This window comes from Acipenser ruthenus, chromosome 33 (assembly GCF_902713425.1).
Source record: "Acipenser ruthenus chromosome 33, fAciRut3.2 maternal haplotype, whole genome shotgun sequence".
Taxonomy (NCBI): Eukaryota; Metazoa; Chordata; class Actinopteri; order Acipenseriformes; family Acipenseridae; genus Acipenser; species Acipenser ruthenus.
The window spans coordinates 12,898,713-12,912,530 of NC_081221.1; the positions used below are offsets into that span (position 1 = coordinate 12,898,713).

The 13,818-nt window shown below is 38.4% G+C and overlaps 1 protein-coding gene across 2 annotated transcripts in view; it reads left to right on the forward strand.

Annotated features, from left to right (window-relative positions):
- Positions 1 to 1,273: 1,273 nt before the first annotated feature.
- The window catches only part of LOC117433428 (hepatitis A virus cellular receptor 1-like), a 52,853-nt gene continuing 40,308 nt past the window's right edge, over positions 1,274 to 13,818 (forward strand). Inside the window, exons 1-3 of one of the 2 annotated variants that reach the window (XM_059006790.1) lie at positions 1,274 to 1,412; positions 7,191 to 7,532; positions 8,981 to 9,763. In XM_059006790.1, the coding sequence (XP_058862773.1) occupies positions 1,346 to 1,412; positions 7,191 to 7,532; positions 8,981 to 9,252 (681 nt within the window). In that variant the 5' untranslated portion in view covers positions 1,274 to 1,345 and the 3' untranslated portion in view covers positions 9,253 to 9,763. Of the gene's footprint in view, positions 1,413 to 7,190; positions 7,533 to 8,980; positions 9,764 to 13,818 lie in introns of those variants that run through there. The other variant, XM_059006789.1, reaches the window with a different exon arrangement.

The window sequence follows — 13,818 nt, forward strand, 5'->3', positions numbered from 1 at the left end:
TGACGTGAGGCTTAAGCTGACCACACTGTGGCTGAGGTGTACTGCAGAATGTGTGAAGCTTGAGATAAAGAACTTGTTTCACACCTTGTATGGAGATAGAGCAGAGACAGCTAATATAATATCTCATGTTAATCACACCCCCTTCACCTCTTAATGCTTAACACCCCCTTCACCTCTTAATGCTTAACAGCACACAAGAAAAGCTTCATGAATTACCAACGCACCAATTTATTGTGTGTGTAAATTATTAGTAACAGCAAAGTGAACGAGACCAGCTACTGTAATGTCAAACAGTTGATCATTGAACAGTGTTAGATACTCTGAGGTATATTTTTAAGCTGTGATCTTTAGCTTTTGTGCATTTTCATTTGCAAGTGAACTGTGACATTAGGGCCTTATCGAATTCTATATTCTGCAGCTTTCAATACTGACTTTGGATACGGTTTTAAATCTGGAAACCGTTTTTTTTTTTTGCTAATTACATTTCCTTTTGCGTTGTACGCAGTTCTGTGCATGGGTAACATTTTGATTTCATTTTGCTGTTGGGTCGTCAACAGGTCATTTTACATACTGGTACAATACCTACCGGATTTAAAAGTATGTTCTGTATTACAGTCCACGTGTCCACAGTCGTCTCTTTTGGCAAGTAGGATATTTTTAGAATCATATCGCTCTGAATTAAAATACTACTTCTGTTGAAAATATAGTACTGTACCAACAAGACCACCTACAGTACATCTAAATGGAAGCCCACTTATTTTAAAACACAGTCCTTTCAGCTTTTGTATTTTTGACATTGTATTCCCTGAAAAACAGACAAGGGTTGGAATGGGACAAAATGAAATACATTAATGAGATATGCGTCACACGCGTTTAACCGTCACTGAAGGCAAAATGTTATAGGGTGGGATATGTGAGTGCTGACTGTATAGGGTTTGTTCATGGTATTGATCTGGAAATAAATAAACATCCAGTGATTCTCAAAAAGAAAGAAGTAATTTGTTAAATAACTAATTCTTCTTGGAAAACTTACTTTCTAAAACAGTCCAGAACTAAACCAAAGCAAATTAAAGACTTAGATTAAATGTAAATTTTTAATAATTCCATCCATTTTGAAACCCATGCTGTTTGTGTCCTACTGAAACCACAGACAACACTGAAAACTGGAAGATGGTCAGTATGCTATGCAGGTGTGTAAAAATACACATATAGATCATTCTGGTAAAACTAACAGTACAGGAAATATGCATTTAGTGCGGTCACAGAGCTGAGAGCATCAAACACAAATAGAGTTTAACCCGAGTGCTGGACTTTGTGCTGAAACTGAGAGAGAGAGGAGAGGAGAATGGCTCTGAGCACTGAGCAAGCTCTGGCACTGCTACTGATCTTAAACAGCGCTCACCTCACAGCAGGTAAGTGATTCTCTCAGAGCAGTGCTTCACAACCTCTACTAAAGTAGGGGGCACATTGCTGTTTAGGGACTTCCCTACAGAGCACTAACAGCTTTGGACAAACACAAACACTGTTATATTACAAACTATACAGGGAGCCGCATTTTACACTAACATGTTGTTTGTAAGACGATTATGGATCTAACAGTACATCTAACAGTGTAAAATATGTGAAATGTCAGGGAAGACTCCACAATATTTTAAACTGCAACAAACACTTCTCTTAGGTGAAATGGATTTGTAATTGCAAAAGGCAGCATTTAATTACATTTTAGCATTGAAAGAACAACTGAGTCAGGTACAGTAATGAAGGCACTAGCCAAAACGCCTGTCTACTTGACTTAGTCTCTTGTAAGTTTTAACTTCTACTATAATGTACAGCTTGCAAACTAACAATTCTAATGCAGAAAGCGGAGATATTTATAACAGTATGTAGATTGTATTCTTTGTCATGTTCCTTATGGGCACAAATCATTTTGGAGCAGACGTTTCAGAAATAGATACTTATGGTTTGAAATATGAGAGCAATGTGATACTGGCAGCAAAAGACAAAATCTGTCTGTTTATTCATGTTGTTCTTTCTCCATGAAGACATTTCTAAGATGTTTTGTACAGAGCCTCCAGTTATTATGCAGGGTCCATCTAGACCAGTGGTTTTCAACCTTTTCATCTCCAGTACCAGTGTTTCCAACACCAGGTGTACCAGTAACTGTGTGCAATCTTAAACTGTGTGCAATCTTACAGCCAGGTGTGTTGAGTCTGTACTCACTTGTTTGTTGCCTCATTCTGCTGAATGGTTCATCTATGCAGCTGATGACTGCAATGAACTCAGCATGTTTGTATTTGATATATTTTGCAGGTGTTGTGTATGGAATTGGTGATCGCGCCTGTAATTGTGTACAGTTGTAATAGGAAACAGCAGCTCCCATGCTCAGTGTTAGTGAAGTCCTGATCTGACAGCATGTAACACAGACAGCGCTTATGATGACATGTTACTGTTTATTGTTCAGTAAAAACAAGTTTTAATCGCAGCGTGTTTGTTCTGCTATTTACGATATTAAATACACCACAGCAAGCGTGTTGTCATATGTTTGAGATATTTTCATTGGTACAATCTGAGAGCTAAATTTAGTGAATGGCGTTTGTTCTGCCATCGAGTAATCTGCAGTACATTTCAATTTGAATCCCGTCATTTTTTTTCTCAGCAGTACACTTCCTAATTACAGTCCCAAGTATTTCTGTGCGTTCTGCTTTCACATTTCTTAAAATGGTCAGTTTGAGAAATAAACTTTGTTTTCCCTGCAGCAGCTGACCCTGCTTTAGTACAAAACTCCCGCGGCATTACTGTTTATCATTATGGTGACGTCACCGTGCCTGCTTCATTGGCTAAAGAGATATTATCAGCTCATCATCCAACTGGGGAATCTGCTGCGCAGTTAAATCATGCTTAAACTCCTGACGCTAAACAATGTAACCAAATCTATTATATCTGGGATAGCTGCGGCTGCTAAACAAGATGCAACAGAAGATCTGTTCGTGTATCTATAAAACTTTATTCAGGCACTCTACGATTTGACTGGCGAAAGATAACGTTGGTTCACAAAGAAAACATTTTTCAGCTTGGAACGGTAACCTTTTCACTGTCTTTTGTTTAAATTGTTCTGTTTTTATTTTTTTTTGCTGTTTACAGCCCTTCATTAAAATGCTTTTCTTCATCTTAAGTTTCCGGGGCATTTTGTTAACGGCACGCGTGCAACACACAAACCTTAAGCGTATCACTAAAGCTGTTTCCATCATAAAATGGAACAGATTTGTATTTGATTGTATTAATACATAAGGATATAAAAATAAAAAGCATATACATAAAATACAATAAGATGATGATGATATTATTATTATTATTATTATTAACAACAACAACAACAACAACAACAACTGCATTCCACACAAAGACCAAGAGGAGCAGAAACCCTTTCCATGTGATATATAATGGGAAACACAAACACAAGGAAAGCAATGAAACACTTTTCTGCTGTTGAAGAAAAAAAACAGGCGTGTGTTTCATGAGACACGGAGAAAGGAGAGAAGATAGAAAGTTAGAGAGATCATTTTAACATACACTAGTTTCTTAATGTATACTGTATTCAATTATAGTTTCAGTTATGGAGGATATTTTATGCCAAAATGAAATAAATACATGCATACATACATAAATAAACAACTAGATAAATATATAAATAAATAAATAAATAAACAAATACATACTTACATAAATGTCGAAATAAATAAATACATGCATACATAGATATTACGTTCCCTCTAAGGCTTTTATTTAGTTAGACACTGTGGCTAAAGTAACGAACTTCATTTTTAGCCACACTAGAAAAAACTGAGGCCACTTAACAATACTAAACAAGCTATAAACATACTGTTTCAACAAGACAAAAAGATGTCTATTTTATTTGAAAACACGTAGATGTTTAAATGTCAGACCCTACCCTACACATAAACAGTATATTTAAACTGCACTATAACTCCGATTCCCATTTAATCCCATTTGTGTTCTTTCACGGGGACAACTTTCAGTAATATTGCACCGATTTTGACATTAAAACTCTATTTTTTAAAATAATAAATGTGTTTATTCTGTAAACTTAGCTGTGGTTTTGTGAAGTCGCGTGTGTCTGGGGCGACCACTTTCCAAGGGGGACCATTTTTCGCGTGACATTTGTCTTTCGTGCAATATTTGGACACACAGAGATACTCTTCCAAACTCTCCAGTCTCTGGATCTCAGGAAATCGTTTGAACGACTCGACAGTCCCCTACATGCACTGAAAGAACTCGGGGAAGATGCCAAGTTTGAGGGATTTTATGAAGAAACTGTACAGCTCCGAGGCCATGGAGAGGAACGCAAACGAGAAAGACTCCGCCGTGGCTGGGATGATTATGAACAGGGGCTCAGCTGCTTTAATGAGGACACCGACCCAAACACTTTGGAGAGACCCCCGCGCCTGCGTGTTGAAGTCCTGGATGGAATCATTTGTCAGCTATCAGAGAGGTTTGCTGACATGAAAAAGCTCCACTTCAGGATTGTAGATCTTGGACTCTCAAAGCAGTGGCTCTCAAACCATGGGGCGTGCCAAGGGAGGAGCGAGCTGTGTGTCCTTTTATTTATTTATTTATTTATTTATTTATTTAGAGACGTTGGATGATTTGAAGAAAATTACAAATTATTATATATTTTAAATGTATTGTATTATATATAAAAATAACTCAAATAAAATAACGCCCCCCCCCCCCCCCCCCCAAGTAAGCTTGTAAACAGTCTGAGCAGCGCGCTTACAGAGAGAAAATATATAAAGAAAACAGGAAAAGAAGGGAAGTTATAATAAATAAAGATGACAGAAAAATAAAGGAAAACAAAGACAGACAAAGGACTACAGATAGAGGGCGCTAATCATCTACAATAATAGATGGAATGCGCCCTATAGATTAACCAGAAGAAGAAGCAGCAGTTTACAGAGAGAAACAGCTTTAATGAGAAACGGATCGTTTTGTGACAAAGGGAGAAAAACGAACAACACAAACCGAAGAGAGGACAGCAGCGGAGGATCCAGAAAAACACAGAAGCAGAAAATATGAGGAAGCATTGCTATGCTCACTAATGTTTCAATAATGAAATCTGGGCTTTACATGGAGCGGGTCCAGCGATGCACCGAGGAATCAAATGTGCGGCGAAATCCTGGCAAACCACAGCATGCAGCCCTGCAAGCTACACCAGCATCTCGAAACACGACAGCCCTGCCTTAGCATCTAAACCCGTCATGATTTTACACAGGAAGCGCTATGAGTTTATTTCTTTATTTATTGATTGCATTTATATAGCGCTTTTTATACAAAAGTATCGTAAAGCACTGTACAGAACATAGCAGAAAAAAATACAAACCACAATACATTTGAATAGCATGTCACACATACAACTGCCACAAGCAGACCATTTAAATAACAGAGTTAAACAACAGTATACACCTAATAACACAGAAGCAGCAATTGTGAAGTTACATTAAAACCAACTAAGATAAGAACGTTAACAGGACCCAAAAAAAATAAGATTTTAGCTGCTTCCATTTGTTCTGTTTATGAATGAATACTTCTGAAACTCATACTGCTCTATATTGATCAAATCCCTTCTACTCTTTTATTCATTGTTTTGCAACATATAGGATTTTCAGTTTGTTATATTGTTTTAGTAAACTGGGGAGGCGCAGGTATTTTTTCATAGCTCAGGGAGGCTCACTATGGCAAAGTTTGAGAAGCACTGCTCTGAAGACTTCTCAAAAGCAAAGGGGTTCCCTGTTGATGAGACAAAGATGCTGTTTCACACAAAGGTTGAAGAATGAACTGCACGCTATCTACGAGGATGCAGCTTTCCATAAACCACAGGAGCGCTATTGCAATTCATCACGGAGAACGACCTTTCACAAACCGCACCACAAGTGTGGAAGCTGCTGAAGTTCATGCCAACCATTCCAGTGACTAGCGTGGCAGCAGAACCTTCATTTTCATGCTTGAAGAGAATGAAAACCTACCTGCGGAATACAATGGGGCAAAACACACTGTCTGCATTGAACTGTATGTCAATGGAATCAACCTGACTTCCGGAGCTCAAGAGCAAAGGCTGTTTCCATGGCAGCGTGATTGACAGTTTAGCGAGGATGAAAGATGGACGAATGGGATTGTTATGAAAGTAATCGAGATAAGGAAACGCTGTTGTTGTTATTGTTCAGTTACCAGCAATAATATTGTGATCCTGACACACAGTTAAACTGCATTTCATGTTGTTTCTAATTCTTTATTAATATTTGGGTTTACATACACACAGGGAAAGGCACAGGGGCTGCAGTCATTGCTTCTATTTAGTATATTCCTCTCTGTGGAAACAATTGCTGCACTAAATGTAAACATTTCGGGTATTCTGGGGGATCAAACATACATGTGTGTAAAGTGCTTTATTTCAAATGTGCAACACTTGGGTTCCCGTCATAATTTAAAGTCTGATAATGCCGCGGCGTTATTGAAGTAAGCTTGTTGGTTGACACTGAATTAGACTGATGTTTTTTTATTTTTTTTTATCATAGTCGTTCCCTTGTTTTTTTTTTATAATAGGTACAGTAGTGTCTGATTTATTATTTATTATTATTACACGGTGTTGGTATTATCGTCTGGTTTCACGATTGCATATTCACTTATTAGCGCTTTGCTTTGTTGCTGTATCATATAGTAAACAAACACAAGTGTTTATGTAAATGGCAGCATTTGTATTGAATAGCATCGTTTCAAATGTAAAAACAGGAGTGAAACAGTCGGACCCGCTGCTAATATTTTATGCCTCCCCAATTTCTGGGTCCCCCAGCCGCTCCCGCTGCCCTGTCACAATGCTGCTGACTGAGTCTGAACCACATGTTTTTATTGGGTTGCTTGTGTTGTATTTGTCCTTTATTGTTTTCCAGGACCCCCTTGTAAATGAGGCCTCGGTCTCAATGGGTAAATCTCCTGGTTAAATAAACAAACAAACACAAAATAATTGGGAACCAGGAAGCAGCAGAAACTTTTCATCGATAGCGTTTTCTTTGAAAGATCTGCAACGTCAAAAATACGAGGAAACAACCGAAATATCATCAACAGAAGAATGTAGGTGTTTATTCCATTGAGTTTATTGTCTCTTCTCTCTCTTATAGCAGGTTGCTCTGCACAAGACCGTGTTGCTGTCTCTGGCACAGCTGGGGGGAGAGCAGTGCTGCCCTGTTCTTACACCCCCACTCCTAGGCAGGATGTAGAAGTCAGATGGCATGCATATCCAGATCAGGGAGAAGCTGTTCTATTAATCGACTCAAAGACCCCCTCAGCACCCATCCCTGCGCAGTGGAGCGGCCGAGTGAAGCTGTCTGATGAAGTCTCCTCTGGAAACGCCTCTCTGCTAATCTCTGAGCTCAGACTGGAGGACACTCGGGATTACACGTGTGACGTGTGGATCAATGGGATATGTGTCACTCACAGGAATGTTAAACTGACAGTTCAAGGTAAATATAATAAACATGTTCTGGTTGGTGAGTACTTGTGTTAAAATTAAGAATATGTGCTGAACTGCTGAAACCACTCAAGGTCCTGTGTGTGACTACATGAACACCCTGCCTTGTTTTCAGCACACACACAGACAATGGGGTTTGTTTAAGGGTCATTTTCCTGCTGGTCAGTTACGTTACAGCTCTCTTGTTTTGTTTTTTTCTTGCTGAACAAAATGTTCTTCTGCTCCACTGGCATTTGGACCTCTGCTAGGCAGATTTCAGCTGCAGTCCTTACTGACAACTTACTGACTGCTTGGATTTAGATTTTTGATTTCTTTTGATTGGTTGTTTTGTGTAATGTATTCACTGTGGATGAACACACAGGGGTTTCTGGTAGAATCATAACATGCAGTATAATTTCAAATAACATCCACACATTCATAACAAAAGCAAACTAGAATACAGAACCTGAGAAGGGCTGCCAACACCAAACCCTTGTGTTTACCATTGAAGCTGTGTGTTCAAAGTCCCTTCATTATCCCATATTGTAAAGCTCACAGATCTTCTCAGTCAATCAGTTTCTAAGCACAGCGAGTTCAGTCATTATCCCAGATGTAAATTAAGCTAATGGGACTTTTAAAAGCTAAACGTCTAAAGTGACTGGGGCTTTAGAATCCTGAAACTCGCTTTTAAACAGCAACATACATTTCAAACAGCTTAAAACACATTTAAATACACACAATGTCTAGAACAGCATTAGTACCCTTTGCAGCGGCCATTACCTGTAGATAACTGACTTTGGGTCTGATTCACAGAATGTTTTTGTTGGCGTTGGTACCATTTCTGTCTTAATATCAGTGCTGATACCCTTCAGCAAATGATGTAACCCACACAGCTCAGTGTGTGTGCTTGAATTAGTGACGCAGTAATAATGTGGTGTAGTTTTCAAGACGCTTCTCATTGTTTTAGTGTCCTGTCCGGCCAGGTTTGTCCTGGTCCGGTTTCACCCACTCCCTGTTTTAATATACAGGTACAGTAGTACGACTGAAATAGTATTAATTGTCGTGTGAAATTGTAATCACTTTAACTATAACAGGGATTGTTTGAATGCTGTTTGAATTCCTCATCATGAAGGAAAAAAAGAATAGTTGACATTTTTAATCTCCCTAAACATGATCTCACTGTCATGGTATAAAGGGTGGTATTAACGCAAATTAATTATTCATGAGGGCGGGTCAAACACCACGGAACAAAGTGCCATGAGGACATTGGTGAATTACAGCGGGAGCAAGGAGTGAAGTTTGAGGAGTGATAATAACACACCTCCAGTCTTCACTCCAGTTGTACCACTGGGACGTGAATTGGGCCCTTTGTCTTTGGCGGTGGTCAGTTGTGTAGAAGGTACTGGCTGCTGTGTCAGATATTAAGGCATCATTTGTATGTAAATTGAATTGTGCTTACAGGACCTCCAAAGAGAGATTCAACTACTTCAAGAACAACAACGACCACAACCAAGAAAACTAGCCCACCAGCAACCCCGACAACTAGAGCATCAGCAACTCCGACAACTAGACCATCAGCAACCCCGACAACTAGACCATCAGCAACCCAGACAACTAGACCATCAGCCACCCCGACAACTAGACCATCAGCAACCCAGAAAACCAGCACATGCCCAACCCAGCAGGGGAATGCAGCAGCACAGAGGAGATCGTACTGCATGAAACCGCTTTGATAACTGGATTCCAATTGGATTGCATGTTCCTGTATTTAGTGAGTGTTGTGAGTTAAGCGGAAGTTCAATTATTCCTGTGTGTTGCTGCTGCTGGTTCCCTATGCCAGTATAGTCCATTGTGAAAGAGTATTGCTGTTACTGTAACCCGCTGCATCCTGCCTGTGCCTGCATCTCTTCATTTCTATATCATTTTAATAAGAGCGTTTTAGCATTTTGATATATTTCAGGTTCTATTCATCACTGATTGCTGTTGCTTTATTTGTTAATAAAGTAGTTGTTGCTGTTTACTATAGATAATTGTTAATAACAGTTTTATATTAGTGATGTGAAGACAGTTTAGAAATTTGTATTAATTTCTTAATTTTTTTTATTACTGATTGAAAAGTACATTTGTTAATTATTTGCTTAGTATAACTTAGTTATTCCTGATTACTATTAAATGTTAGTTGCACAGTACAATATCTTATTGCTTTTCCTTTTTTGCTTATGAATAATAAAGTATTTAGCTGTGTCCTGTGTCTTGGCATTTTTCTCTACAATCCTCAGCCTCATTGAGAGAGCCTGTGTGCTACAGAAGGTATGAAATTCCTTTTTTTAAGATTCTATTGCACTTGTTACCATAGCCAGATTTGAAGAATATTTGGCATCATAATGCCTAATTAGCATACAATCAAACCCCTGTTTCAAAGATACAATATCTAATAAAGTTCTGTCACGTGGTCCCTAGTGGGCTTCCCCCAGCAACGTTAAATAAAGGAGTAAAAAGGCTTCTGAACATTGCACACTGAATCCTCCCAATTGTCCTCTGAATGGACTGCAGCCCAGAATGGATGTTTTGTGTCTCCATCATTGCTGCAGTTGTAGTAGCCATATACTGTGTGCCATTAGCCCATTGCCTATTCGGTGTGTCACAAAACAGCCCAGCACAGACAGGAGCAGTGCAATATTTTACATGACACCCATAACTTCAAAATACTGTTAGACAAACGTTTCAGACTCAGGGCCCGAGGGGTTGTATAGACTTAATACTGGCTCTTCAAGTTCCACTGAACAGACCTTAATTAAAAGCACTGCTGCCCCCTAGTGGATATTATCAAGAGCAATACAGCAGTATAATCGGACACAGTTTGCTGTTAATGAAGTTTCACAACATTCGACTCGGATTAAACATCAGAGCTGAAGAAGCATCAATATGTATATTGGAATTCCCTTAAGTTTATATAGAGGGCAATGGCTAGGTAGTTATATTAACAGATAAAGGAAATATTTCAAAATTCTATGTGTGTTACAGTTATTTTCTTAATATTGCGGGATCATTCTGAGGAAAGTGATGAGTTTATGCAGTGAAGCGATGTAGAGTGTGTCAGTAGATACTCGTGGAGCCACAGATGTGCCCATAGCCTGTATGTGGGGCACAGCCCCTTTAAATAACTCCGAGGAGAAGGCATTGTGAATGATTCCCGCTGTCTCATACTGGAGATGTCCTGGATGGCTTTTGGTTATGAGATGCAGCAAACGTCTAAACCACAAAGCAGAAGAGACGGGCTCATCTGCATTCGTGGTTTAGAGCGTTTAACCTCATCTCTCATCTCACCGGCAGGAGACAGAATCCATCCCGGGAGCGGATCACACAACACTGCCCGTTACAGCAGCAGTGTGAAGGGTTTACAGCCCCAGCGCTGGGAGGATGGCTGGCACCGAGGAGCTCGTTCTGTGGGACCTGTCTAGGGTCCTAGTGCCGACTAGAGCTAATTATTACATAGAGAGGTTTAGAAAAACATTTTACACAACACGTGTATTTTTATGTTATTTGATCGTGTAGGATCATTTGTGCCAAAATTAAAAATAAATAAATAGATAAATAAATAAATACAATTCTAAATAAATAATTAAATAAACAAATAAATAAAAAACGAAATAAATACATAAATAAGTAAAAAAAAATCTAATATATTTAATAATGTATTTATTTATTTCTTTATTTATTTCGTTATTTATTTATTTATTTATTTATTTATTTCGTTTTTCAATTCTTTATTTATTTGGTGTTTTCATTTTGGCACAATCTTTTCGAGCCCCCGTCAGTCATGCTCGATGGTCGGGACAGTAAGTGACTCGCTGATCTCCTCTCTTTCCCTGGTAGTAGCGCGGAGCAGTGATGGGCAGGTCGATTCCTTTTAGTGTCTCGATTCATTTGATTCAGTTCAGTTTGGTGAATCGATTCATTTCGTTCATTTGATTCACTGATTCAATGACACAAAACCAATCAATGTAGACCGCATGAAGATTGTTTACGAAGGTTTATTTGAACCGGAAAGAACGAGTCGTTCATGAACTGCACATCATAAAAGCGAGGGAGAATCTATATTTGGTTGACTGGGTTCATAAACATTAAATATAGTTTGACAAAAAAAAGATATCTATTTACAATCCTAGAGATAACATAACAGTTTGAACCGTTAGCATTGTTTAGCCATCAGTATCAATCTAATTTAATTTAATCTTTTTTTAAAAAAAATAGTCATTTGCATTTCTTATGTGTTTTTTTTCTATACATTTGGAGTCACTCATTGTTTTTTTACAACAAAAAAGAGAGGCTCGAGCGAGTGGTATTTGTGGAACTAATCCGTGGTATTTATTCAGCACAGAGCAAAACGCTGTTTGACCGGAGGGTCGTGGGTTCAATCCCAGGTGGGGGACATTGCTGCTGTACCCTTGAGCAAGGTACTTTACCTAGATTGCTCTAGTAAAAACCCAACTGTATAAATGGGGAATTGTATGTAAAAATAATGTGATATCTTGTAACAATTGTAAGTCGCCCTGGATAAGGGCGTCAGCTAAGAAATAAATAATAATAATAATAATAATATCCAGTAAACCTTTAGGAATTAGTCATGTGATCAATCACACGTTGAAGCACACCCATAACCGCAACATGTACATTTTATATAAACAAAGTTTAAACGTGTATATATTTAGTATTTTTTGTGTTTAACACAGTAAAATAACATTTAGAAAATGTATATTTAATGTCCGTGTAAAATATAATAGACGTTTAAGAACGTCATCCGTTACAATGTGCAATATCCTCCTACAAGGTCGTGGTATCGTAGCTGATACTACGTGTCACCTTGTGGACTGAATCGCCGTCATTATTAAATTATAAAATATTTAACCGTAGTCGTAAATCGTCATGTAATCTTTGTAATCACAATATGTAATCACAAGTTATATAATTAAGCCTTGGGTACAATAACGTCACAATACCAGTAGATGTTTGTATTTATTTATTTTGGAAATGAGGTGTATATCTCTATTATTATTATTATTATTATTATTATTATTATTATTATTATTATTATTATTATTATTATTATTATTATTAATAAGTTATTTGGCTGACTTTACTCAAGATGACTTAGAAGTATTAATCATAATTTGTGCAACATAGTTAACTATAGATATGATTAATGTTGTATGTGTATAAGAAATAACAAACACACAGAGGCTACAACTAGTAAGGATTCATTTTATTATTTATTTGTTTGGCAGACTTACGCACATAGTAAACCAAGAAGAACTGTACAAAAAATAATAATTCTGGTGCACAAACTTGTAATGTGAGTTTCTGACAGCGTGAAGCAGCTCTCTAGAAAGCACACACCGTCTGGATCAGAGATACATAGCTGTGGTCTGGAGGATGTAACTGACGTCATTTTGGCTCACACAGAGTTCTTATCATGCACTAAGTAAGCGGGAATTTGGATCCAACATGGCACATACGGTCTTCAGTTTCATAACACTCAACGAGTTGAGAGACAACACGGTTTCCTTGTTACAACGAACAAATCAGCCAGACTCGAGAGGTAAGGAATCACTTCATGAGTTTTGATAGGCTGGTAACTCGACTCCTGTGCGCCACGCAGCCTGTTCATGGGGTGAATCAAAAGAACCGATTCAATGGGGGCTCTGATCCGATTCCCATCGTTCACCTGAGTGAGTCGTTCAAAAAGAAGGATTCATTCGCGAACTGCACATCACTAGTGCGGAGAGGACTCCCTGAGTAAAAATTTCTTGGGACGTCCAGATTTTCCCGTCCCAGTTTGGCGTAACGCTGCGGACTCTTCTGCTGTACTGTCGTCACTGGTACTGCGTAGAATTTGATGGCGAATTATCTGCAAGTTAGTTCTGGCACCTTCATCAATATTTTCATCAGTACATGCCAATATCTGCCCTATTCTTTCCAACAGCCAATCTACTCGACACAAAATAAAGTCGTCATTGTCACATTCAACTTGAATTAAAAGCTCCCTAATCTTTCCCAGGATAAGACTCCTATAAGTCATGTTGCACACATTTGTAACGTATGGAATATTCACTGCATTGAAACTGCAGCCCTGCCTGCACGCCTCTCCGCAATACTACACCAGGCAGAGTTAGGAGATCACCGAGTCACTTACTGACCCGCCCATCGAGCATGATTGACGGGAGCTCGAAAAGATTGTGCCAAAATGAAAAGACGAAATAAATACAGAAATAAAAAACGAAATAAATACGTAAATAAAT